The 25837-nt window shown below is 38.5% G+C and overlaps 1 protein-coding gene and 1 long non-coding RNA gene across 5 annotated transcripts in view; both read left to right on the top strand.

The window, feature by feature from the left end:
• ANAPC1 (anaphase promoting complex subunit 1) overlaps positions 1-25837 on the top strand; it is a 96665-nt gene that overhangs the window by 16818 nt on the left and 54010 nt on the right. For all 4 annotated transcript variants that reach the window (XM_019445262.2, XM_053890952.1, XM_053890951.1 and 1 more), the window contains 12 exons: positions 1716-1811; positions 3465-3555; positions 3660-3725; positions 7584-7718; positions 11842-11982; positions 13647-13707; positions 15820-16007; positions 16645-16719; positions 19364-19632; positions 20867-20958; positions 21732-21880; positions 25277-25355. In XM_019445262.2, the coding sequence (XP_019300807.2) occupies positions 1716-1811; positions 3465-3555; positions 3660-3725; positions 7584-7718; positions 11842-11982; positions 13647-13707; positions 15820-16007; positions 16645-16719; positions 19364-19632; positions 20867-20958; positions 21732-21880; positions 25277-25355 (1442 nt within the window). The remainder of the gene's footprint in view (positions 1-1715; positions 1812-3464; positions 3556-3659; positions 3726-7583; positions 7719-11841; positions 11983-13646; positions 13708-15819; positions 16008-16644; positions 16720-19363; positions 19633-20866; positions 20959-21731; positions 21881-25276; positions 25356-25837) is intronic.
• Positions 21887-24041, top strand: LOC128773655 (uncharacterized). Its single transcript, XR_008418008.1, has 2 exons — positions 21887-23283; positions 23517-24041. It is a non-coding gene; the product is annotated as an uncharacterized LOC128773655 (long non-coding RNA).

Raw genomic sequence — 25837 nt, forward strand, 5'->3', positions numbered from 1 at the left:
GAAGTTGTTGGCTTATAAGTGATGACTGAGGCAAGGAGGTGGGTTGGAAGTTAAGGAGTGTGTGGAAGTTGGGTTCCTGGAGGGCCTGTGGATGAGCTTGCAGTTGCAGAGGTTCTGGAAGCTGGCATCATGCAGTAATCCTGTGCACATGTGTATAGGCCTCTTCCTAAGGAGAAGGTTTAAATACTCAGTATATGCTCATAAGGGGTCTCAGACTTCCAAATAGTTGATCAGGTGGTATAGAGTCAGAGGGCTAGGGACTGAAATGTTGGAAACTTAAGTTTTTGGAAGTGAAAAGAGAAAAGAGACAAAACCGCTACAGAGAGACAAAGTGGGAGAGCGCAGGTGGGAGAAGCAGCAGAGTTGTCACGGGAAATAAGAAGAGAGAGCCTTTCAGAAAGAAAGCTGCCAGTATTGTCAGGTGCTGGTGAGGTGTGGCACTAAGAGATGAGCTCAGAGAGGAGGTACCTGGATGGCAGAGAGTTCACTGGTGACTTTGGCCAGAGCCCTTGGAGAGGGATTGTGGAGTGGAATGCAGTGGAAGAAGTAAATATGGACTGGGGGAGTGAACGTTGACATACAGATTATTTTAAGGATTGCCTTTGGGGATGAGGAAGCAAAAGAGGGAGTGTCAGGGTCAAGGGAGAATTTTGTTGTTGCTGAATTACATTAGAGAAAATTAGTCTTCGTGACTAAATGCATATCCCTAAAATGTAAGGACATCTTACCTAACCACAGTGCCATTTTTATACCCAGCCAATTAACAGTAAGTCCTTTATATGATTTAATATTCAGTCCATCCTCATGTTTCAAGATTTTTATCTTAATGTGAAAGAGTAGGCTGTAAGGAATATATCCAAAGTAGGGAAAGCATTGAAAAAATACAGGAGAGAGGAAATGATGAATGGAACGAGGAACCAGAAAGGAGCACAAGTGGAGAGATTAGGCTTTGGGGGGGGGTATTGGAGGGAGGTGGGCAGGTAGAGATGAAAGATGGGGATGGTTATCAGATACATAGGGCAGGAGATTGGGCTCAAGCCTTACAGCCGCATCTTCTCTGTGAAACAGAAGGCAAATGCATTTTCTTAGGGGTTAGGGAATGGGTATAGCTGGAGAAAGGTAAGGCTGTGAATACAATGTTGAAGTAGCTTCTCTGTTTTTGTTTCTTACAAATAAAAATTTCCTACATTTAAGAATCATTGTCTTTAAATATCTATTGGCAAATTGAAAATATTGCAGATCCTTATTTTACAGAATTATGGTTTTCTGTACCACTCCAGAAAGAAATCATTGGGAATTAGAGGTATGGTTTTAAAAAGAGGGATGAAGTAGAGCCTAATCTGAGAGGAAGAAAGGATAGATAGGAGAGGTCATGTTATAAGAAGTCTGACCCCTTATACCTTACAAGGGATAGGAATTCAAGTTTGCATTGCTTAGCAGTAGATAACTTTAATAATATGGAATTAAAAAGGTCACTGATAATGATTAAATTTATTATAATTTATTCCCCAAAAAAGCTGTGGAATGGACTCAGAGAGCTGAAAAAAATCCTAGAGATCATGAGGTTCTAATCTTAGAAGTGTTTTTTGGGTCTTCACTGTAACTGCTTGGCTCAAGTGGTTTTAAGATTTCTTGCAGAATATTTTCATTAATAGTTACCATGGTAGATTTTGGAACCAGCGTTGACAGTCACTTTATTATCATATCTACTACAGAGAGAAAAATTCACAGGCCTCAAAAGTGTTTATTACGTCTGACCTATGTGGGCAGAAGTTCTTGTGCTTTTTAGTGGAGTCCGAGCTCCAGTTACGGTAAGTGCGTAGATTTCCCATTGATTCTGTGTAAGTAAATTTAGGGCTGCTTTTTCTTCTTTTCTTTTTTTTTGACTTAAGTAGCTTTACGGAAATATTTTACATACCAAAAGAATTAACATGTTTTAAGTGTACAGTTCAGTGATTTTTAGTAAATGTACAGGGCTAACGTAGCCATCACTGTAATCCAGTTTTATAACATTTCTGTCCCCTTAAAAATATCCCTTGTGTTTGATTTGCAGTCTGCTCACTCCCAACCTCAAATAACCACTTTATAGGCTTTCTGTCTAGTAGATCTGCCTTTTCTGGAGATTTTATAGAATCATACAAAATGTATTTTTTTTGTGGCTGACTTTTTTCACTTAGCATAATGATTTTTAAGATCTACCATGTTGTAACATGTATGAGTTCTTTATTCCCCTTGCTGTGTAGTAGTCCTTTGTGTAGATACACCACATTATGTTTATCCATTCATTGGTTGATGGACATTTGGTTTGTTTCCACTTTTTTTTTTTTTTTTTTCAACGTTTATTTATTTTTGGGACAGAGAGAGACAGAGCATGAACGGGGGAGGGACAGAGAGAGAGGGAGACACAGAATCGGAAACAGGCTCCAGGCTCTGAGCCATCAGCCCAGAGCCTGACGCGGGGCTCGAACTCACGGACCGCGAGATCGTGACCTGGCTGAAGTCGGACGCTTAACCGACTGCGCCACCCAGGCGCCCCTGTTTCCACTTTTTGACCACTGTGAATTATGCCCCGATGAACATTGGAGCAGAAATCTTTGTGTGGACATCTATGATTTCTTTTTTCTTGAAAAAGGAGTGAAATTGTTGGGTTGAATAGTAAATTCATGTTAACTTTTTAAGATACTGCCAAACTGCTTTCCAAATAGGCTGTGCCCTTTTGTATTCCCACCGGCAATCTATAAGAGTCCCAGTCTCTTTATTGTGGACAACATCAGATATTGTCAGTCTCTTTGTAGCCATTCTAGTGGGTGTGAGTGTTTTTAATTTGTATTTCCCTAATGACTTATGATGTTGAGCATTTCTCATGTGCTTATTAGCCATTCATTTATCTTCTTAGGTAAAATGTGTATTCAGATCTTTTGTCCACTTATTTACCTTTTTATTTTGAAATAATTATAAAACATAGGCAGTTGTAAAATAGTAGGGGGGATCCTGCATACTCTGCACTCTATTCGCCAAAGGTAACCTCTTCTATAACTATAGTACGATATCAAAACAAGGAAATTGACATTAGTACAATCCGCAGACCTTATTGTAAACCTTGTCAGTTTTACATGTACTCATTTGTGTGTGTTTGTATGATTCCATGAAGTTTTCCCACATGTTGGTTTGTGCAAACACCATAGTGAAAATACAGAGCTTTTTTATTACTTTAAAGATGTCCCTCATGCTGCTCTTTTATAGCCCCATACAACATACCCACCCACCCCCGTCCCTGACCCCTGGTGACCACTAATCTGTTCTCCACCTCTATAATTTTGTCATTTGAAAATGTTACATAAATGGAATCATACAATATGTAACCATTAGAAATTGGCTTTTTCCAGTCATTAGAATACCTTTGAGCTTGGTACAGCTTATTGCACATATCAGTAGTTTGTTTCTCTTTTTATTTTAATATTTAGCTGTGTAAAGTTTCAAGAGAGTAATGATAAAACTCAGCTCATCTTTGGCTCCATCACCAACATACACGCGAAGGATGCAGCTCCAGTGGAGGTAAATGCAGGCACATTTCTTGAGAAGTTGAAAATCTTTATGTTTTATAATTGCCCAGATTGGAAAATAAAATTTTTGTCTTTTTTTTTTTTTTTTTTTTGCAGAAGATAGATACCATGCTGGTCCTTGAAGGCAGCGGAAACCTGGTGCTGTACACAGGAGTGGTTCGGGTAAGTAATATAGCATTTCATCCTTTTGTACGACAACCTCCTTGGTTATTATTTTTTAATGTTAATTTGTTTAATATTTAATATGAGTTACCCCCTGGCTGTAGGATTTGGCAGAAGATTTTTCTAAGAGTTGAAAACATGGTCTCCCGTTTAAGTTGGTTCCAGTTTGGAGGCCTGGGACTCACTGCCATTAGATGGATTGGTGCTATGAACCTGGCACAGATGGGGAACCTTTAATGAGTATAGATGGATTATTAAAAAGAAAAGTTAACCTGAAGTTTTATAAAGGATGTAGTTCTGAGGAGCGCCTGGGTAGCTCATTCGGTTAAGCGTCCGACTTCAGCTCAGGTCATGATCTTGCAGTCAGTGAGTTCGAGCCCTGCATCGGGCCCTGTGCTGACAGCTCGGAGCCTGAAGCCCGCTTCGGATTCTGTGTTTCCCTCTCTCTCTGCCCGTCCCCTGCTCATGCTCTGTCTCTCTCACTCTCAAAAATGAATAAATGTTATAAGAGACTCTTAAAAACTGAGAACAAACTAAGGGTTGATGGGGGGTGGGACAGAGGGGAGGGTGGGTGATGGGTATTGAGGAGGGCACCTTTTGGGATGAGCACTGGGTGTTGTATGGAAACCAGTTTGACAATAAATTTCATATATTGAAAGAAAAAAAAATGAATAAATGTTAAAAGAATGTAGTTTTGAAACTGATGTATGGGTAGCTTTGTTAAGTCTCAAAGTTTTTGTAAAGTTTCATTAAATGTATAATATGTTGGCCATATATATATTTTTTAACAGTTGTGACATTTACATACAGAATAATATAAATTTCACAAATTTAAATTATGAAATTTAAATATGTGTATATAATTTGAAGAATAATGAAGTGACCCTTCATGTAACCACTACCGGGTTAAGAACTAGAATGGTGCCAGTATCTTTATAGTCTGCAGGGTGTTCCCTGCCTCCCTCTGGACAGATACCATCCTGGCTTTTGTAATAAATCAGTTCCTTATTTTTGTTAACTAGGTTTTTTGCAATTATCTACATGCCACTAAGGAGTAAGTTGTTTAGTTTTCCTTAAATTGGAATTTTTATATAAAGGAAATCATACCATATATGACTTCATTCTTTTGTTCAACATTATTATAATTTTTAGGTTTATCTATGTCAATGTGTAGCTGTTTACTCATTCACTGTTACATAGTAGTCCTTTGGTTTTACCAAAACTTTTACCATTTTACCGGCACTAGTATTTGTGTTACTTTGGTTGTTTCCTCTAATAATACTTTAAAAAAATTCTTACACACATCTCTTAACCTTCTGAGTCTATGCGTATTCATCTTGGCCATGTGATGCCAAATTGTCATCTAAGGCTTAAGTTGTACCGGTTGTACTGGTCTACAACGTCTCCCTTTACTCCTTGCCTCCAGTGGTGTGTGAGTGTTGTGAACGCTGCTTTACATTCTTGTGAATCTGTAGTTCTGTTTGTATTTTTTCTTCTTCTTTTTTTAAATTTGTCTCCAAATTTGTGCCTTGTTACAGCTGGTTAGAATGGAAGTCTAGGTACCCTTCTTGGCCATTGTTGACGGGGTTGAGAGGTGGGGCACAGTTTTTCCCATGGTGTTTGTCTGGTGTTTCCCATGGTGTTACAGCTGGTTAGAATGGAAGTCTAGGTACCCTTCTTGGCCATTGTTGACGGGGTTGAGAGGTGGGGCACAGTTTTTCCCATGGTTATTGTCTAAAAGTTTTTGATCTTGTTAGGCTACTTCTTTCCTGATTCTTGGGCCAGGGAGAGCAGTATTTCTGGGGCCTGTATTTTTTTCTTTTGTCAGTTGTCTTAATGAGATTGTGGTCAGCACCAACTTCTGTGCTACCCAGAGGACAGCCTGAGAACTGAATGGTGTTACAGATCAGTGTTTAGTTATCACATCTTTTACGGTGTCATTGTTGGCCAGTTTCACACATGGCTCACTCAGAGGCCTGCACAGGATTTCATACACATATTTAAGAAATCCTTTTCTCTGATTCTTTCCTTTCCATTTTTCCTCTCACTTCCTAGTTGGGACAGAGAGGAGTTACTGCCGTGTTATTGCAGGGTGGGGATGGAACACAGTGCCTCACCCACAATTTCTGTGGATGATGGAAGGGGAGAGGTATGCTGCCTTATTATTGTAGAATAAGGATGAAAGCCAGTGCTCGTCCCCCTTCATAGCTTTTGCACACCTTGGGGAGGTGCAGACGGGCTGCCTCTTGGCAGTGAAAGCAGCACTCTGTCCACAGTCTCTGCCCCTACAGTGCCTGATGAGGAGGGGAGGAGATACCACCTAGTTATGCAGGGCAGCCGTGCAAGATAGGCTTGGCTCACTGTCCCTATGCTGGGGGAGGGACGCCACCTGCAGAGGGAACAGTAGAACTCTGCTCTTAGTCTCCAGACCACAGCTGCTGAAAAGGAGGAGCCTGAGGGCCATGGTTTTTTTCCCTAGTGTTTTCCTGGAGTGGGGCAGGCATGGTGAAGATGTTTCTGTCTTGCTTGGTCACTGTTTTCTTGACACTTTGTCTAAAAAGAGCAAGGTTTACCTGGGGCCTCTTGGTTTGCACCTGTGGCCATTTCTGGGTTGCAGGCCCCTTGAGAGCTTAAGACCTGCTTATGGAAAGAGTGAAAGAAACAAAAATGCCTAGGGAATCATCCTAGGTTTTTCCTGTTTCTTTGGCCCCTAGCCAATGTATTCCATTGTATTAACAATTTTGTGCAGATTCTGTTGTAACTACTGGGAGGAATAGCATGGAACGTGCTTACTCCGTATTTTCATTAACGTGAGGTCTCTTATAACATTTTAAAAGTTTTCTTAAAAATGTTTATTTTAAGAGAGAGAGAGCGTGAGCAGGGGAGGGGCAGAGAGAGAGAGAGAGTGAGAATCCCAAGCAGGCTCTGCACTGTCAGCTTGGAGCCCAAAGTGGGGCTCAAACCCACAAACCATGAGATCATGACCTGAGCCAAAATCAAGAGCTGTAGGCTCAACTGACTGAGCCACCCAGGCGTGCCCCCCCCCCCACCCCCACCCCGCCCCGACCCCATAGCTTTTTAAAAACTTTATATATACTGGTTCTCTCATTTTGGTTTTTAATCCTGAAGATTTTGCTTGGGTGACGTTTATAATTTTATTAGCTTTTGAGTAGTATATTGACATATATGGATATTGTTAGAATTTCACTTAAATTCTGAATATTTCCTTTGAGGCTTGTTGGGAATTTTCAGCCTGTGTGGATGTGAATTTCTGTTGTGTTTTTCCTGAGAACCCCATGGATAGCTAAGATAAAGTTTTTTGAAGAAGAAATATTTGAGAGTTTATGAAGGAAGGCACATTATGAGCTCGAGAGCACAGTTTGGATTATGTTGGATTTAATTTCTGGAGCAACACTCAGCCCACTTTTTTAGCCCCTTGAAAGTAATTGATGTCCATTCTCTGCCTGGAGATTTAGTTAACAAGATTACTGCTTATAGTCTCTGAAAGCTTACTGTCCCTGCTGTCTCGACCACCAATATGGTAGGAAAATGCATAGTATATGGAATTTTGTACAACGCTGTGACTGTATTAGCATTCACCTTCCTTCCTGCCAGAAGGAAGTCATCAGTAATGAAGAGAAGGAATCAGACCAAGAGAAATGATACCAAGATATTTGTAGTTGGATGGTAGAATTTAATACATTACTAAAATTTTAATTCTTTTTGTTTTTTAGTCGTGTTTGGTGTGTAAAATTTGGTATGTCAAAAGAAATATATGCTTGTGTGCCATTACAGTTTGTTTAAGGGTATGATACCTTAAAGCCAGTATTTTTGTCCACATCTTTTCATTGCTTACAGGTGGGAAAGGTTTTCATTCCGGGGCTGCCAGCTCCTTCCCTGACAATGTCTAACACAATGCCTCGGCCTAGCACTCCACTTGACAGTGTCAGTACTCCTAAGCCTCTCAGTAAACTACTTGGATCCTTGGATGAGGTAAGTAACGAACTAGGTATTGTCAAAAATTAATAGTGTTTTATTTTATTTTATTACTTTTAATTTATTTTTAATGTTTTTATTAATTTTCAAGAGACAGGGAGTGAGCAGGGGAGGAGCAGAGAGAGGGAGACAGAGTCCGAAGCAGGCTCCAGGCTCTGAGCTGTCAGCACGGATCAAACTCACAAATCGCCAGATCATGAACGGAGCTGATGTCAGATGCTTAACTGACTGAGCTGTCGAGGCGCCCCCCCCAAATTAAGGAAGGGGTGCCTTCCTTAAGGAAGTTTGGTCAGGGGTGCCTGGGTGGCTCAGTCGGTTAAGTGTCCAACTTCGGCTCGGGTCATGATCTCACAGTCTGTGAGTTTGAGCCCCGTGTCGGGCTCTGTACTGACAGCTCAGAGCCTGGAGCCTGCTTTAGATTTTATGTCTCCCCCTGTCTCTGCCCCTCCCCCACTCATGCTCTGTCTCGCTGTCTCTCAAAACTAAATAAATGTTTATTTTTTAAAAATTTTTTTATTATATGAAATTTATTGTCAAATTAGTTTCCATACAACACCCAATGCTCATCCCAACAGATGCCCTCTTCAGTGCCCATCACCCACCCTCCCCTCCCTCCCACCCCCCATCAACCCTCAGTTTGTTCTCAGTTTTTAAGAGTTTCTTATGCTTTGGCTCTCTTCCACTCTAACCTCTTTTTTTTTTTTTTCCCTTCCCCTCCCCCATGGGTTTCTGTTAAGTTTCTCAGGATCCACATAAGAGTGAAAACATATGGTATCTGTCTTTCTCTGTATGGCTTATTTCACTTAGCATCACACTCTCCAGTTCCATCCACGTTGCTACAAAGGGCCATATTTTGTTCTTTCTCATTGCCTCGTAGTACTCCATTATGTATATAAACCATAATTTCTTTATCCATTCATCAGTTGATGGACATTTAGGCTTTTTCCACAATTTGGCTATTGTTGAGAGTGCTGCTATAAACATTGGGGTACAAGTGCCCCTATGCATCAGTACTCCTGTATCCCTTGGGTAAATTCCTAGCAGTGCTACTGCTGGGTTATAGGGTAGGTCTATTTACTAAATAAATGTTTAAAGAAAAGAAATGTTAAAGAAGTTTGGTCAAAAATATTAGTTCTTCCCATGGTTTTTTTCTGTTTTAAAAATGACAGAATTGGAAGTTTAGCTAATACTTGTAGAATATATATGTTTTCAAACACAGATGGTTCAATACACATATTGACCTCCTTTGTGATGTGGAAGGTACTACAGAGATGAAAATAATACATTCTTTTTCATCTAGGAACCTCATAAATTGATTTGGGTGGAACAGACGTACTGTCTGCATGAAAAATGATAATTTAAGGCAGAGTATTGAGACTTACAAATGAGGAAGAGAGAGTAGCACAGCAGGTTTGCCGATAGGGAGTTATATCCTGATGGGTTGATGTGGCAGAACCAGAGGCTTCTATCTGAGAGGGGTGTCTGACTTGGTTTGGACCTTGAGGATAAGTAGGATATCTGTAGATGGAAAGGTGTATTTGGGGTAAAGAGGAATCATATAGGCATGGGTGTGGAGGCAGGTAAGTGCTGAAGATTTTTTATGCATATTCTTTTTTTTTTCATATTCATATTTCTATCTAGTAGCATGCAAGACTCAAGTCTGTGGAATGAATGAATGCTTATAAAAGTACAAGTAGCCTGGGTGGCTCAGTTGGTTAAGCATCTGACTCTTGATTTTGTGAGTTTGAGCGCTGCATTGGGCTCTGTGTTGTCAGTGCAGAGCTTGCTTTGGCTCCCTTGTCTCCCTCTGTCTCTGCCCCTCCCCCACTCTCACTCTCCCTCTCTGAAAAATAGTTTATTTTATTATGATTATTTTTTTAATGTTTATTTTTGAGAGAGAGAGAGAGAAGAGCCGAAGCAGGCTCTGTGTTGACAGCAGATAGCCTGATGTGGGGCTCGAACCCACGAATTGTGAGATCATGACCTGAGCCGAAGTTGGACACTTAACCGACTGAGCCACCCAGGCACCCCATAAACAGTTCATTTATAAAACAAAAACAAAAAACCAAAAACATACAAGTAGCCTGTTGGGTGGGGTAGGGTAGGGAGTGGGTAATAATAACTTGTTTTTGAGTCTATGTGCTAGGCACTGTTCTAAGTGTTTTTTATGTATAAACTCTTTTAATCCCTCAGAATGGGTTTGTTGGGAAGATACTGGTCCCCATTTGACAAATGGGTACATAGAGGGATAAGAAGGTTACATGTCCAAACTCATATAGCTAGTAAATGTTAGAGCTTGATTTATACTCTTACTAACACGCTCTTAAAGGCAGAGAGGATGAAAAGGTTTTTATTCTGAATGCTGTCGCCAGAAGATTTTTTGAGGTTTTTGAGGATGGAATTATAAATGTTAGGATCTGTGTTTAATTTAATTTAGTTAATTAATTAATTGGATGTTTGTTTATTTTTGGGAGAGGGCGTGCGCAAGAGAGTTCCGGGGGGACAGAGGATCCAAAGCGGGCTCTGTGCTGACTGCAGAGTGCCAGTGTGGGGCTCGAACTCACAAACCATGAGATCATGACCTGTGCTGAAGTTGGACGCTCAACCGACTGAGTCACCCAGGCACCCCAGGATCTGTGTTTTAGATGTTTGTCTTTGAACTGAAGATAGACCGGTGAAATTCTGAGTGTTTTCTGTGTTCATTCAGGAGGTGGGAAGAGGGTTGGAGTTATGGCAGCATATTGGAAAGGAGGGGAGTGACATAGAGATCTGGAGAAGTGGAAATGGCAGAGTCTGTCAGAGATTGCTTTTGTGCTGTGCTGGGGAGACGTGCTGGGGAACAAGGGTCAGAGTTCTCTGAGCAAGCTAGGTGGATACCCATGCTTACCTAGAAGCCTGGAGAAAGGAGGTCTGTATTTGAGAGACATTTGGGTGCAGATGTGTAGGGGAAGTTCAAAATGAAGTGTGGTACCAGCAGTTAATTGTGTCAGTTAATGTTTAGGTCCTGGTTTTATTTTCTAAATATGTGTAGTGTGGAGCTTTTTCCCTTTAAGCCAGGACATTTGTGGAACATTCAAAAGGGAGCAGGAGAAGTGTCAGAGTTTTGTGTGATTTGGAAGAATTTTTGTCTTTTATAATGTAAAATTGTTCCCAGTTTTCTTAGAATTCCATTAACCTGTGATGGTTAGTGTCTTTGTGGTAGCCATGAGGTGACAAGATCACAGTATTACACATTGGCCAATGGCTTTCCACATCTCTGGTTGACTGTGCACCAGACTTAGATTCAGGACCAACGGAACTCAGTTTTTGTGGCAGCTGTGGGAGTAGAAGCTTGTATTTAATAAATATACTTGATTGGCTGTCAGTGTTGACAAGGTATTCACTTAGAGATATCCTGTAATTTGAATTATAGGGACATAGAAAGGGTCAGTAGTTAGGACTGCATGTAATGAGTAACTAAGATCAATTACGTTTTTTGTTTGAATATCTACAATCGAGCAAGTAAATGTTCTCATATTTTCAGAACAAATATTTGTCTGTAGAGGAAATAACACTTTGTACCTGCCTTGTTTCTTTGCTTTCTCATTGTTCTCCTTTCTCTCTGGGGTCTTAGATCCTCAAGTCCTCTCTGTCTTGGCTTCCCAAGTTACAGTCTACGTGTCTAGCCCTGTAAGATTGCCACAAGTGCTGCTGCCTCCTCTTCCTCTTAGCGGTGCCCTTCAGTGCACACTCAACATATCCATACTCCCTACCAAATCCTCGCTAGATACTGCAAATGCCAAGACCGGAAAGAGCAGTGTATATATAAGAGCAGTGTAAGAATTTCGGGCTACCTCCCTGTGACTCGCTTCTTTCTCTCCTACATCTTGGCCCGTCAGGTCTGGGTTGTCTCTATAGCTCTCTAGTCCTGTTGATCAGATGTTTTGCTATTTTACTGACTTTTTCTAGTTGCTTTGGGTGAGGATCTTTGCCAGCTGAGAGGCACTTCATCGTATCTAGAGCAGAATGATTTTAAATCATTATGTAAAATTGTTGGGTAGACCATGTGTAAAAAAAGCTTTCTTTATCCTTAATTCCTGCAAAAATACTTCATATGTGTTGTATTTATGACTTTTTACAGGTTGTTCTATTCTCCCCAGTTGCAGAACTGAGGGATTCTTCCAAACTTCATGACTCTCTCTATAATGAGGATTGTACTTTCCAGCAGCTTGGAACTTACATTCATTCTATAAGAGACCCTGTCCGTAACAGAGTAACTCTGGTAAGTATATTTGTATTAAAAAGATTAGGTAGCTCTTTAAGAAATATGACTATCCCTTGTGGAGAAAAGGGAACCCTCTTGCACTTTCGGTGGGAATGCAAACTGGTGCAGCCGCTCTGGAAAACAGTGTGGAGGTTCCTCAAAAAATTAAAAATAGAACTACCCTACGACCCAGCAGTTGCACTACTAGGTATTTATCCAAGGGATACAGGTATGCTGTTTCGAAGGGGCATACGTACCCAATGTTTATAGCAGTGCTTTCAACAATAGCCAAATCATGGAAAGAGCCTAAATGTCCATCAACTGAGGAATGGATAAAGAAGACGTGGTTTATATATACAATGGAATACTACTTGACAATGAGAAAGAATGAAATCCTGCCATTTGCAACAGCGTGGATCAAACTGGAGAGTATTATGCTAAGTGAAATAAGTCTGTCAAAGAAAGACAGATATCCTATGTTTTCACTCATATGTGGATCTTGAGAAACTTAACAGTCCATGGGGGAAGGGAAGGGGAAAAAAATAGTTAACAAACGGAGGGAGGCAAACCACAAGAGACTCTTAAAGAGGGTGGATGGGGCGTGAGGGAGAGGGGAAAATGGGTGATGGGCATTGAAGAGGGCACTTGTTGGGATGAGGACTGGGTGTTGTATGTCAGCCAATTTGACAAATTATATTTAAAAAATTAAAAAATACAACTTTCCTTTCAAATTTTTCAGAATGCAGAATTTTATCTGAAAAATGAAAGCCTTTTTTCATGATTTTTAAAACCTCTTGCAGTGTGTTATTTTTTGTACCTTTTTACTTTAAAGTAATTCTCAGTTTTTCCAAAGTTTCATTATTAAAAAATTATTGAAAATGGATCTTGTTCAAACAGTTGAATTTTCTATTGACTTTTGTCTTTTCATTAAAAATTAATTTGCAGTGATAGTGACTCTTAACATATAAAAATTAGACATTTCAGGGCGCCTGGGTGGCGCAGTCGGTTAAGCGTCCGACTTCAGCCAGGTCACGATCTCGCGGTCCGTGAGTTCGAGCCCCGCGTCAGGCTCTGGGCTGATGGCTCGGAGCCTGGAGCCTGTTTCCGATTCTGTGTCTCCCTCTCTCTCTGCCCCTCCCCCGTTCATGCTCTGTCTCTCTCTGTCCCAAAAATAAATAAAAAACGTTGAAAAAAAAATTAAAAAAAAAAATTAGACATTTCATTAAAACAAGAACTTTTGGAAATGTTTTTTAAGTTTTTTTTTTTTTTTTTTTTTTTTTTTGAGAGAGAGAGAGGTGGGGGGAGGGAGAGAGAGGGGGACAGAGGATCTGAAGCGGGCTCTGCGCTGACAGCAGCGAGCCCTATGTAACAGGGCTCAAACTCATGAACTGAGAGATTGTGACCTGAGCTGAAGTCAGAAGCTCAACCAACTGAGCCACCCAGGAGCCCTGGAAATATTTTTTAAATAAGCACATTTATAGTTTCTGAAATTTGGAAGTATTCAGTTCTGTTTAAAAATATTTGTTTTTCTTTTTTTTTGAAAAATATTTGTTTTTCATTTATTTTTTGAATTTTGTTTTGATAGGCAGTCTTACAAAGCATAGCAATTTTAAGACATTCAAAGACTTAGAATGCACAAAATCTATTTACTTGCTCCTGTTTATTTCCATTTTTCCCCTTAGGAATTGAGTAACGGCTCCATGGTTAGGATTACTATTCCTGAAATTGCCACCTCTGAATTAGGTATGTTTGAGGTCAGACCTCACTTCCATGTATTCTCAGTTTGATTGGTGAGATTTGTAGTATTTGCTGATTTGTAATAGTAATTGGGATTTTAAAAATTTTGCTGTTTTTGAAATTATGGGATTGAATTTTTCACTTTGCAGAGAAGCTGTGAAGAGCTGGGGAGCATTTTTCAGTGTCCACTCTGTGTGGGGTGCACTGGTTCTTTTTCTCTTGAGATTTTTAGGTGGAAGAATGCCATACGGTGAGATTATAATATATGGACGTGCCTCTTGCGAGAAAATCTGAGAAACAGGGAAACCTAAGCAACTAAAATAGTTTTTGTCCTATGTGATGGCTTTTAATCATAAAATAAATCTCTCAGTTGTTACATATATTGAGAAATTAACGTAATTGCCTTAATTGAATAAGACTTAATATTGTCAAAATACAGTCAGACATATTTTAATAAAATTGGAGTCTGCTTAAATTATTACTGAAATACAATTTGGAAAATACTAGGTGGAGAATATTTCTGAAGATACAATAGTAAAGAAAACCTCAGGATTGAAAGGATTTGTCAATAATTGTAAGTTAAGAAAAGAATGTATAAGAAAATTCACAACATCTATTGGTTCCAAAATCTAAGTGCCAAAGCAAAGCATTGGCAGATTGTGTGTGATTTCTGGAATTTGGTAAGTAGGTTAGAATGACTTTTTCATTTTAGGAAATATCTGTCATTGGTGTGGTAAAATGATACTATGAATAGGTGTAGAGATACCTTGCTTTTCAGGTATTTAGCCAGTAATTTCAAGGTTATGTGCCTTGGAAGTATAAGCCTAAACAAAGCATATAAAAACAAATAACAGATTAAATAAAATAAATGAAAACAGAGTAAAATCTTACTCTTATAGCCAAGCAGAAGTCAGTAAGTTTCTGTGCTTTTAAGTGTCCTCAGCTCCTCAGGCAGTATCTGGTTTACACTTACTTTGGATTCAACCATGACAAACGTGGTTATTTGGTTTTCTAACATTTATTCTATTTGACTCTAATTTTTGCTGTATGTATACACACATAGTAAATTGATGAGAAAAAGGATATGCTGCTGAGGATGGGCCTGGTGACAATGGGAAAGGAAGAAAACGATCCTCTTTTGATGTGAGAATGCAAAAACATTGTAGTTTGGGGGCACTTGATACAAAAAGCAGACCCAGGTCTCTTCACAGCAGTAGTAGGACAGCAGAGCACTGTAACTGATATTTATCCAATGGTGTGGAGTCCATAAGAAAGGTAGAAATAATGTAGTATTAACCGATCTATTTAAGACAAAAACATGTAGAATGTTTATAAATTGAATGGTGTCAGAAATAATTAAAAGTTACAAAGTTTTGGTTAACAGGAATGTTAACTCATGCAGAACACTGTTTAATGGTAGGTAAGCATTGCTATTTGAGGTGGCATATATTGAATATTACATATTTATTGAAGTATTTAAGCAGTATTTTATATGAACTTATTCATGTAGAAATTGTGTTTTTGATAGAATGATCTTTATTGTCCAAACTAGAATATATTTTTTAAAAAATTCATTATTTTTGAGAGAGAGAGACAGCACGAGTGAGCACGAGTGGGGGAGGGGCAGAGAGAGGGGGAGATTGAGGATCCAAAGAGAGCTCTGTGCCGACAGCCGAGAGCTTGATGCAGGGCTCGAACTCATGAACCCTACGATCATGACCTGGGCAAAATTTGGGACGCTTAACTGATTGAGCCACCAAGGTGCCCCAAACTGGAATCTTTTGAGATCAAAATGGGGAGCTATTAATAATTGCCCGGGCAGTGAATATAAATCAGTTTGTCTCAGGTAAGCTGGACTGTTGGTTTTCTATTTCTGGTCCACAAGTAGCACGCGGAAAGGTGCCCTGAGACCTCTTGGAAGTCCTGTTGAATTTAGTAGTTGTTTTAAATTTCAGATGATCGGCAAGGTAATGTTTGCTCCCTCTTGGTCTTTAGTGACAGTTCCCTTTTCAGAGTAATTGGCCCTTACACAGAAGTAGTTAGAAAACTTTCTTACTCAAAGGGAAAAAGAAATGCCCGCATGGGAAGCATACTAAAATTATTCTTTACTTTTAATAGTGCAAACATGTTTGCAAGCAATTAAGTTCATCCTGCCAAAAGAAATAGCTGTTCAGATGCTTGTCAAGTGGTACAGTGTCCACAGTGCTCCGGGAGGACCCAGTTATCACTCCGAGTGGAATTTATTTGTGACTTGTCTCATGAACATGATGGGTTATAACACAGACCGCTTAGCATGGACCCGAAACGTAAGTATACATAATTGGTTTTTTTTTCTGAGTTATTCTGTTATTACTAATGTAATTTTTGCATAATTGGTAATACAATATTTAGAGTACATAGATCAATTTACTAATAGGTATACTTTAACAAAACGGAATACTACTAACGCTTATCGTGTCTACTATATGGTAAATCAAATGTCATTTAATATTTAATGATAACATTTTACTAGTAACTATTGAGTTTTTATGACGTGGTAAAGCATGTTTGACTATAATTTCTCATTTCATCTTTATAAAACGACTACAAGTTATGCTAGGATTAGTAGTAATCATCTTGGTTTTATTAATGTAGAAACTGAATCACAGAGAAATCACAGACTTGTGATTTGCTCAAAACTGGGTCTCGACTGTGTCTTCTGATTCGTGGCTTATTTTTGTTCTCTGTAGCCCAGATTGTTTTCACACACAAATTGCTTGGTCTGTGGGGAGGAAGGTTTGATTTGAGGGCGAGTTAGAGGGCTTTACCCCAAGTATCTATTCTCTTTCATTATGCACAATTAGTTTCCATAGTTGGTGAAACTGATTTCTAAATTCTTTAAGTTGACCAGTTGACAATGATACATTTGTATGAATTTGCTTCTCTTTTGGGGTTATCTTTCAGTTTGACTTTGAAGGATCACTTTCCCCAGTCATTGCACCCAAAAAAGCAAGGCCTTCTGAGACAGGATCTGATGATGTAAGCATCATTATTATTATTTGCTAATAAAAATTAATTTGTGGGTATTTGTACTATAGTCTGTAGAAGTGGTATTCTTATTGATTTACATTTCTCACACCTTTTGCTTTATTTTAATACTGAATAACATTTATTTTGAAGGGCAGGATATGTTCTGTTTTCTGTGGTTATTTATTTACTTTTGTCATTAATGATCATCTAAAAATGACTGAGCATGCATAATGGTCCATTATTTGAGTTTGCATTTGTAGATGTTTTACTGCTAATTAATCCTCCAATTTAGGTTCTCAGTCATATTAGATTCCATGTATTCTTAGTGGTTCAAAAAATTTTTTTTAATTGAGGTATAATTTACATAAATGAAATGCTCAGATCTTATTACAGTTTGATCAACTTTGACAAATGCGTACTCATGTAACCCACTCCCCTTTCAAAACTTAAAACATTTCCATTATTCCATAAAGTTTCCATGGGCCATTTTTAATCATTCCCTTACTCTAGAAACAACCACTGATTTGAATTCCAGTATATGCTATTTTTGCCTGTTCTAGAACTTGATATAAGTGAAATAATGTGGTACATAATCTTTGGTATAAGGTTTCTTTCATTCAGCATGGTGTTTTTGAGATTCGTTCCTGTTGTTGCAGAGCTCAGCAGTTTGTGCCTTTTTATTGCTGAATAGCATGCACATACTGTAGCTTGTTTATCTGTTCTCCTGCTGATGGGTACCTAGGCTATTTCCGTGATTCGACTATTACGAATAAAGCTGCCACCAGCATTCAGTGACAAGTATTTGTGGACACATATTTTCATTTCTTATGGATGAATACCATAGTGAAATTGTTGGGTCATTGCTGGTTCCCAAATTCGTTGTCCTTCGTTCCTACATTCCTACATATGAGAGTTCCTCTTGTTCTTTATCTTGGCCAACATTTGTAGTTGTCTTTTTAATTTTAACCATTTGATTGTGTATAAAGTTGTTTCTCTTAGGTTTTAATTTTTGCCTTTTCTTGATGACTAATGATGTTAAACACTTCTTTTTAATTTTTTAAAAAAAATATTTATTTCTGAGACAGAGACAGAGCATGAGTGGGGGAGGGGCAGAGAGAAAGGGGGGACACAGAATCTGAAGCAGGCTCCAGGCTCTGAGCTGTCAGCACAGAACCTGACTCGGGGCTCGAACTCAACAGACCGCGAAATCATGACCTGAGCCGAAGTCAGGCGCTCAACTGACTGAGCCACCCAGGCGCCCCTTAAACACTTCTTTATGTGCTTATTAGTGACCAACACATCTCTTTGCCAAGTTTCTGCTCAAATCTATTATATATTTTTAATTGGATTTTTAAAAATATTTATTGAGTTATAGAAGTTCTTTATATATTCTGGATATGAGTTATTTGTTGTGTACATTTGGGGAATATTTTCTCTGAATTTGTGGCTTAATAATGTCTTTGGATGAGCAGATTTAAAAAAATTTTAGTTACTCATTTTATCAATTTTTTTTACTTTAAAAAAAAAATGTTTTTTCTTTAATGTTTATTTTTCAAAGAGCTTGAGTGGCGGGGGGGGGGCGGTGTGCAGAGAGAGAGAGAGAGAGAGAGGGAGATGCAGAATCCAAAGCAGGCTTCAGGCTCCAGGCTGTCAGCACAGAGCCTGATGTGGGGCTCGAACCGCAAGCCGCAAGATCACGAACTGAGCCGAAGTCAGACGCTTAACTGAGCCACCTAGGCGCCTCTCCATGTTTTACTTTTATGGTTTGTTCTTTCTCTATCTGGTCCAAGCATTTAGTTTTGTTTTTTGAGAGAGGGTATAAGTGTGTGAGGGGCAGAGAGAGAGAGAGGGAAGTGGGGCTCATCTGGGGCTTGTGCTTTTACCCAAAGCAGGGCTTGTACTCACCCAAAGTGGGACTTGAGCTCACCTGATGTGGGGCTTAAACTTGTGAACTGTTGAGATCATGACTTGAGCTGAAGTCAGATGCTTGATGACTAAACCACCCAGGTACCCTGGTTCAAGAGTTTTTAAATTAGAATAACACACTGTATTAAGCCTTGGAAAAGCATCAGGAAATTCTAAGACCTGAAAATAGCATAAACTATATTCTGTCAATGCAATACAATAAATCAAAGTAGAAACCAAAACAGACTCAGTACTTGGAAAATGTAGCACAATCAGTCTGAATATAAGATTAAGTTTATTAGGCTGTAATGCTAGCCCCAGCATTTTATAAACATAGAAAAATACACTAACTGGATGTAAGTAGACTTCTCCCCTCAAAACACAGATAAGTGTAGTGGTCACTAAACTTGCCTGTCTGCACTTCCTGCCTTTCATTCTTTTTGCTTCATAGGAAATCACCTAATCACCTGATCTTTGTCAGTCTCTATATAAGTAGTGGGATTCTTCCTCCATAGTCCCTTTCCTCAAAGGGCACGACTAAATTTTTTCAAATGGGTTTTGAAGTGGCTTGTCTTAATGTCTGTTACTGGCATCTGGAAGTTGCTTAGCTTATTTTGATGTGGATCCTAATTTTTAAGTATTCTGAGTTTTTTTTCAACTTAATGTAAAAATGGAACTTGAATTGTTTTAATGATGGCCTTACGAGGAGGTGTTATTTAAAAATTAACATCTTCTTCATTTTTCTCAGGACTGGGAGTATTTACTGAATTCAGACTACCACCAGAATGTTGAGTCTCATCTTTTGAATAGATCTTTATGTTTGAATCCTTTGGAAGTTTCACAGATGAAGGATGAAGATTTTTCACAGAATCTCATTCTGGATTCCTCTACACTTCTGTTTACTCATATACCTGCGATTTTTTTTGTTCTTCACCTTGTTTACGAGGAGCTGAAGTTGAATACTCTAATGGGAGAAGGAATCCGTTCACTTGTTGGCCTTCTTGTTCAGTTGGCAAGGTAAATATTGTTTGTAGCTTAGAAAATGCCAAGAGGTCCTTAGAGGATTTGATCTCAGCCATGAATATCATAGAGGAACCTTGAAAATAAATTTCTGAAGTCTACCTTTTTGGGAAACCAGAGCTTTTTCTATAGACCACAGAAACGTTTGAAGGTACTGGCTGTGAAAAAACCTTGTGGGCCGTTAATGGGGTTCTTCGTCTTTGTCCTAAGATTAGTGGGAGGTCACAAAAGTTATGTTAAACAGCAGATGTGATGTGCTCAGCTCTTCGTTTTGACAAGATGACTGGCTACACTGTGGTGGAAGTTCTATAATAACACCTGGCTGTTTTGTAATAATACCGACAATCAAATTGGAGATACAGTTAACACGATCGCAGTTAACATATGTAAATTGTAGGTGTTATGATTTGATAAGGAAACTTGTCCAGAATTGTCTCTAAGAACAAGAATGTTGTTTGCTGGTGTGGGCTCTTTTTGCTGTGTTTTTGTTGTCTCAGTCTGTCATCATCCCTGTCTTTGAGACTCTTGTAGTGTATCCATGATAAGATTGTTTTTGGCACTGGATTCTAAAGGTCACATTTAGGTGTTGTTTCAGCCTTTGTAACCCTTGGTGATATAGAAAGTTGAATTTTAATTGAAATGTCAACCTCTGAGTTAAGATTATAGTACATTTTCTAGTTTCTCTGATCTTCCTCAAGATTCCGAGATTGTTTTCTGAGATGTGGCAGTTTTAATTGATGGTCGCTTTCTCTTATGACAAATCATGACTGTCATGGGAAATTCTTTTTGTAATGAAATGATTTCCAAACCATAATCATGACTTTCTGAAATAAATAATGTTTTATAGTGTCTTACATTTTATAAAAGGTGTTTTTTACATATATATATTATTTGATTTTTAAAACTTCCGAGTGGGAATTTCCCTACTTTCTAGAAGAAAATACTGAGGTTCATAGAGATAACATGCTGAAGATTACAAAACTAATGAATAATAGAGGAGAAACTAGTTTTACCCCCATAAAATGTATCTAGCAAAAGGGAGTTTGGGTTGCATATGTCATACTGGACACTTTCAGGTCCAGAAATAGAATAAAAAGACTCTAGATTTGATGATCTTCTTTGTCATAAGTTTTTAAACTGAAAGGTTGAACTGGTGAATCCTAACTCTATGGGGGAAAATACTTTAATACCTTTCTTGTGATTTCTTTTTTATATGGTGTTACTATTTTAGGGATTTAAAATTGGAGCCTTATGTAGATCATTACTATAGAGATTACCCAACACTTGTCAGAACTACTGGACAAGTGTGCACAATTGATCAAGGTAAGTGTTTGTGCCATTAAAGTTTTTCTAAACAGTGAGTGACTTTGCTTGTATCTTTCTGGGGGAATAGCCGAAGATATATTTTTTACCATTAGTCTCTTAAGTCAGAGGTGGTATCTTTCCACTAAGTAGGTTTCAGTTTGTACTGTTTGATCTCTGACTGGTAGTAAGAGATAACATTAATTTTCGTGTGTGGGAAAAATTTTACCCATCCCTAAGTGCTAAGGAGGCTTTGCCCTAGATGTGTCCAATTAGTAGCCACCAACCATGTTATTTAAATTAATTCATACTGAAAACTCAGTTCCTCAGTTGCACTAGCCACATTTCAGTAGCTACATCAGACTAGTGGCTGCCATATTGGATAGTGTAAGTATAGAACATTTCCATTACTGCTCTTTTATCCTAAACCTTGAGTTATAGAGACTCAAGATTGGGGCCCACTTGTTAGAGTGGACTCCTCGGTATCTCTTGTTTTCTCACCATAAGGATTAGGGCAGAAAATTTTAGTTAGATTCTTTATATGCCTTGAGTACAAGGATTTGCTAAATTTCAATGCGGGATGGGATAAAATAGTAGTCATTTAGATTCTACATATTATAATATAGTCCGTTATTTACTGTGGCAGAAAACATGAAGCATTTTGGAGAATATGGGAAAACGTTATTCTGATTGTTTCCAAATGATAGATTCTGTTGATCAGTTTCCCTGTGGAATAAAATGGTATTGTCTTCATGTAGTCTTGTGTCTTTATAAACATTTGTTTAATTCTAAAGGTCAAACAGGATTTATGCATCATCCATCATTTTTTACTTCTGAGCCACCAAGCATTTATCAGTGGGTGAGTTCTTGTCTGAAGGGTGAAGGAATGCCGCCCTATCCTTACCTCCCCGGAATCTGTGAAAGAAGTAGACTTGTAGTCTTGGTATGTATTGCCTAACGTGTTCATTTTTTTTTTAAACTTAATTTTTAAAATTACACAAAAAATTTAACTTTTTCATTTTGTGTACATTTCTGTGAACTTCAGCAAATGTATAGATTCATGTAATCACCACCATAATTAGGACACAGAATAGTTTCATCACCCTGCAAAATTCCCACATGCTTTTGAGATTCATCCAAGGTGTTGCCAGTGTCAGCAGTTCATTGCATTTAATTGCTAAGTACTAGTCCATTGTGTGAATGTTTCACATGGGTTATCCATTCACCCGTTGAAGATATTTGAATTGGTTCCAGTCTTTGGCAGTTATGAATACAGCTCCAGTAAACATTCATGTCTAGGTTTTAGTGTGAACATAAATTTTCATTTCTTAAGGGTAGATACCCAGCGGTGAGATCAATGATCATATAGTAGTTTTCAGAGCAGCTGTACCATTTTCCATTCTCACCATCAATTGTGAGGGTTTCATTTTCTCTACATGTCAGTGATTGGTATGGTCATGATTTTTATTTATTTTATTTTAGTTTTTTTTGAGTTTGTGCATTTTTTTTTGAGAAATCGTGAGCGTGAGCATGCATGCGAACAGGGAAGGGGCAGAGAAAGAGAGAGAGAAAGGGAATCCCAAACAGGCTCCATCCACACTGTCGGTGCAGATGCTGATGTGGGGCTCGAACTCACGAACGATGAGATCATGACCTGAGTTGAAATCCAGAGTTGGATGCTTAACTGACTGAGCTGCCCAGGCGCCCCGGTCATGATTTTTAATTTTTGCCATTCTGACAGATGTGTAGGAGTATCTCATTGTAGTTTTAATTTGTATTTCCCTGATGGCTAATGATGTTTTGAGAGTTCTAGATGGGAGGTTTTGTCAGCTATATGGATTATAAATGTTGTCTGGTTTGCAGCTGTCCTGTCTCATCATTTTCTTAATGTTTCTTTTGCAGAGCAAAATGTTTAATTTTGTTGCATCCAGTTTACCCAGTTTTTCTTTTATGGAGAGTACTTTTGGTGTCTAAGATTCCATTGTTTAACTTCAGTTCACAATTAATTTCTCCCAGAAGTTTTATAGTTTTCTGCTTTACACTTAGATCTAGAATCCATTCTGATAATTTTTTTTTAATAAGATGTGAGATTTAGGTTGAGGTTTTTATTCCATTTGGATGTCCAGTTATTTTTAACACCATTTATTGAGAAGACTATCCTTTCTGTATTGCTTTAGCACTTTTATGAAAAATTAGTTTGCCGCATTTTTGTGGGTCTGTTTCTGGGCTGTCTGTTGTAGTTTGTTTATCTGTGTTGCTGTCCACACTGTCTTGGTTACCGTAGCTGTATAGTAAGTCTTAAAATTGCTTTGTGTGATTCCTCTTTTTTTTTTTTTTTTTTTTAACGTTTTATTTATTTTTGAGACAGGGAGAGACAGAGCATGAACAGGGGAGGGTCAGAGAGAGGGAGGCACAGAATCTGAAACAGGCTCCAGGCTCCGAGCCGTCAGCATAGAGCCCGACGCGGGGCTTGAACCCACAGACCGCGAGATCATGACCCGAGCCGAAGTCGGCCGCCTAACCGACTGAGCCACCGAGGCGCCCCTGTGATTCCTCTTTTCATTATTCTTCTTTTTCAGAATTGTTTTATTATATGCATGTATGTATGTTTCAAGTTTTTATTTAAATTCTAGTTAACATACAGTATAATACTGGTTTCAGGAGTAGAATTCAATGATTTAACACTTACATACAACACCCAGTGCTCATCATAACAAGTGCCCTCCTTAATACCCATCACCCATTTAACTCATTCCCCTGCCCACCTCCCATCCAGCATCCCTTATTCAGTTAGTTCATGTCTGAGTTCAAACCTTCAGATACAAACAAAGGACTTTGGTAAAGGTGAGTTCCTTCACGTTCCCATCCCCTTCTCGCTGGAGCAGCCTGGGTCCTTTGTGGACCTTCCCAGAGACGGGGCCTTCCCAGGCTTATTGGAGAATTTCATGCTTTTGTTTCCTCCACAGATATCACTGCACTATAAATGTCTATGTACCCTGCTCGTCTTTTCTTTTATTCCACATCCTGCTTTTCTTCATGTTGAGAAAGGCTTCAGAGCCCCCATGACTCTGAAACAGACATGCAGGAGAGTAATTTTGCTTTTTTTTAAAAAAATGGTAGTCAAATATACATAACGTATTTATATATGTATTTATAATATTTTAACTATTCTTAAGTGTACAGTTAACTCAGTGGCATTAAATATATTTATAAAATATTAAGAGCAGGTTTAGGGGCACCAGGGTGGTTCAATACATAAAGCGTCTGACTCTTGATTTCAGCTCAGGTCATGATCTCACAGTTCATAAGATCGAGCTCCACATTGGAGTCCATGCTGGCAGCATGGCCTATTTGGGATTCTCTCCCTCTCTCTCTCTCGCCTCCCCCTCCTCTCAAAATACATACGTGAAAAAAAACCTTCTAAAATATTAAGAGCAGGTTAATTCCAGAACTTTTACATCCTTGATGCTTATGTAGAAACATTTAAGTGAAACCACCAAATATGTTGGTACTGTCCAACTCTGCTGGATGGGGGGAGACTTGATGTGTATCTAGCCACAAAGCGGAGCCAGAGAAATAAGAATATACCAAGTTGGTCAGCCTCCAACTTAAATTATGTTAGTCAACTTGTAGATACTTGTATTACAACTTTTCGTTGTGAGATATGATGTCAGTTAGGTTCAGGACTATGTCATTTGCAGTGCTTGTATTGGTTTAGAATATAGAGTTTTTAAGATTCTCCTGCGTTATAGTAAAATTTTAATGGAATCGTGCTGCTTTCTTTGAAAAGAAAAAAAAGCTTAGTGCAGGTGCAGATATTGGTGGTAGCAAATATTCAAATGAGACCTTTGAAGGCCAAAGTGAAGGGTGTGGGTTAGGGTTCACCTAACCAGAAACAACCCAAGTGTTTGTCAGTTTATGAATGGAGAAAGTTTGGTACATCTGTGTAATGGAATACTACTTAGCAATAAAAAGAAACCAACTACAGACGCACGCAGTAATGTGAATGAATCTCAGAGGGATGCTAAGTTGAAGAAGTAGGACACAGAAGCTTATATAATCTAAGATTCCATTTATGTGATATTGTTGAATAGGCAAAACCATAGGGAAAGAAAACAGGAGTTGTTTCCTGTGCTGGGTGTAGGAGGAGTAGATTGATTACAAAGGGTGCAGGGAGCTTTTTGGTGTGATAGAAGTGTTCCACATCATGATTGTAGTAGTGATTGTATTATTGTATGTTGTCAACACTCAAAGCTGTACACCTAAAATAGATGAATTTTCCTCCGTGTAATTATACGTCATTCGTTTGAAAAATAATGTAAATTTTCTCCTTATGCAGAGTATTGCACTCTACATACTTGGTAATGAGAGCTCTGTTTCTGATGAATCTTCACAGTATTTATCCAGGATAACTATAGGTAAGTCAGTGTAATGTTAGACTTCCCAAAATGAATTTTTTCCCCCAAAACACAGTTTTACAAATGTTAATATCAGAATTGAGATTAAAAAATTAAAGATTTCCTAAGTGTTCTAGAGGCCATGTCTTGCCTCATTTTAGTGGTGGCCTTTTGCACTGTTCTTGTCCGTGGTTTATAGCTAATTTTCAGAGACCAGGAGTACTTCAGATCTAACAAATTTTACATTTTTTCAATGTATGTAAAAAGGACTTATTTTATTTTATTTTAATTTTATTTTTTGTCCATAATCTTAATCTTACTGTCTTCAGTATCCCCTTTGCAAAGTACGGTAACATATTCAAAGATTCCAGCAACCAGGCATAGACATCTCTGAGGACTATTATTTGGCCTACCACAGAGTATTAATTTACATTTAATGAAATTATTGACATAATTGAGTTTAAGTCAATTATTTTTATAAGTTTCTCTATTCAGGTTCTGTT

Source organism: Panthera pardus, unplaced genomic scaffold (genome assembly GCF_024362965.1).
Source record: "Panthera pardus isolate Hobbes unplaced genomic scaffold, ASM2436296v1 HiC_scaffold_26, whole genome shotgun sequence".
Classification (NCBI taxonomy): domain Eukaryota; kingdom Metazoa; phylum Chordata; class Mammalia; order Carnivora; family Felidae; genus Panthera; species Panthera pardus.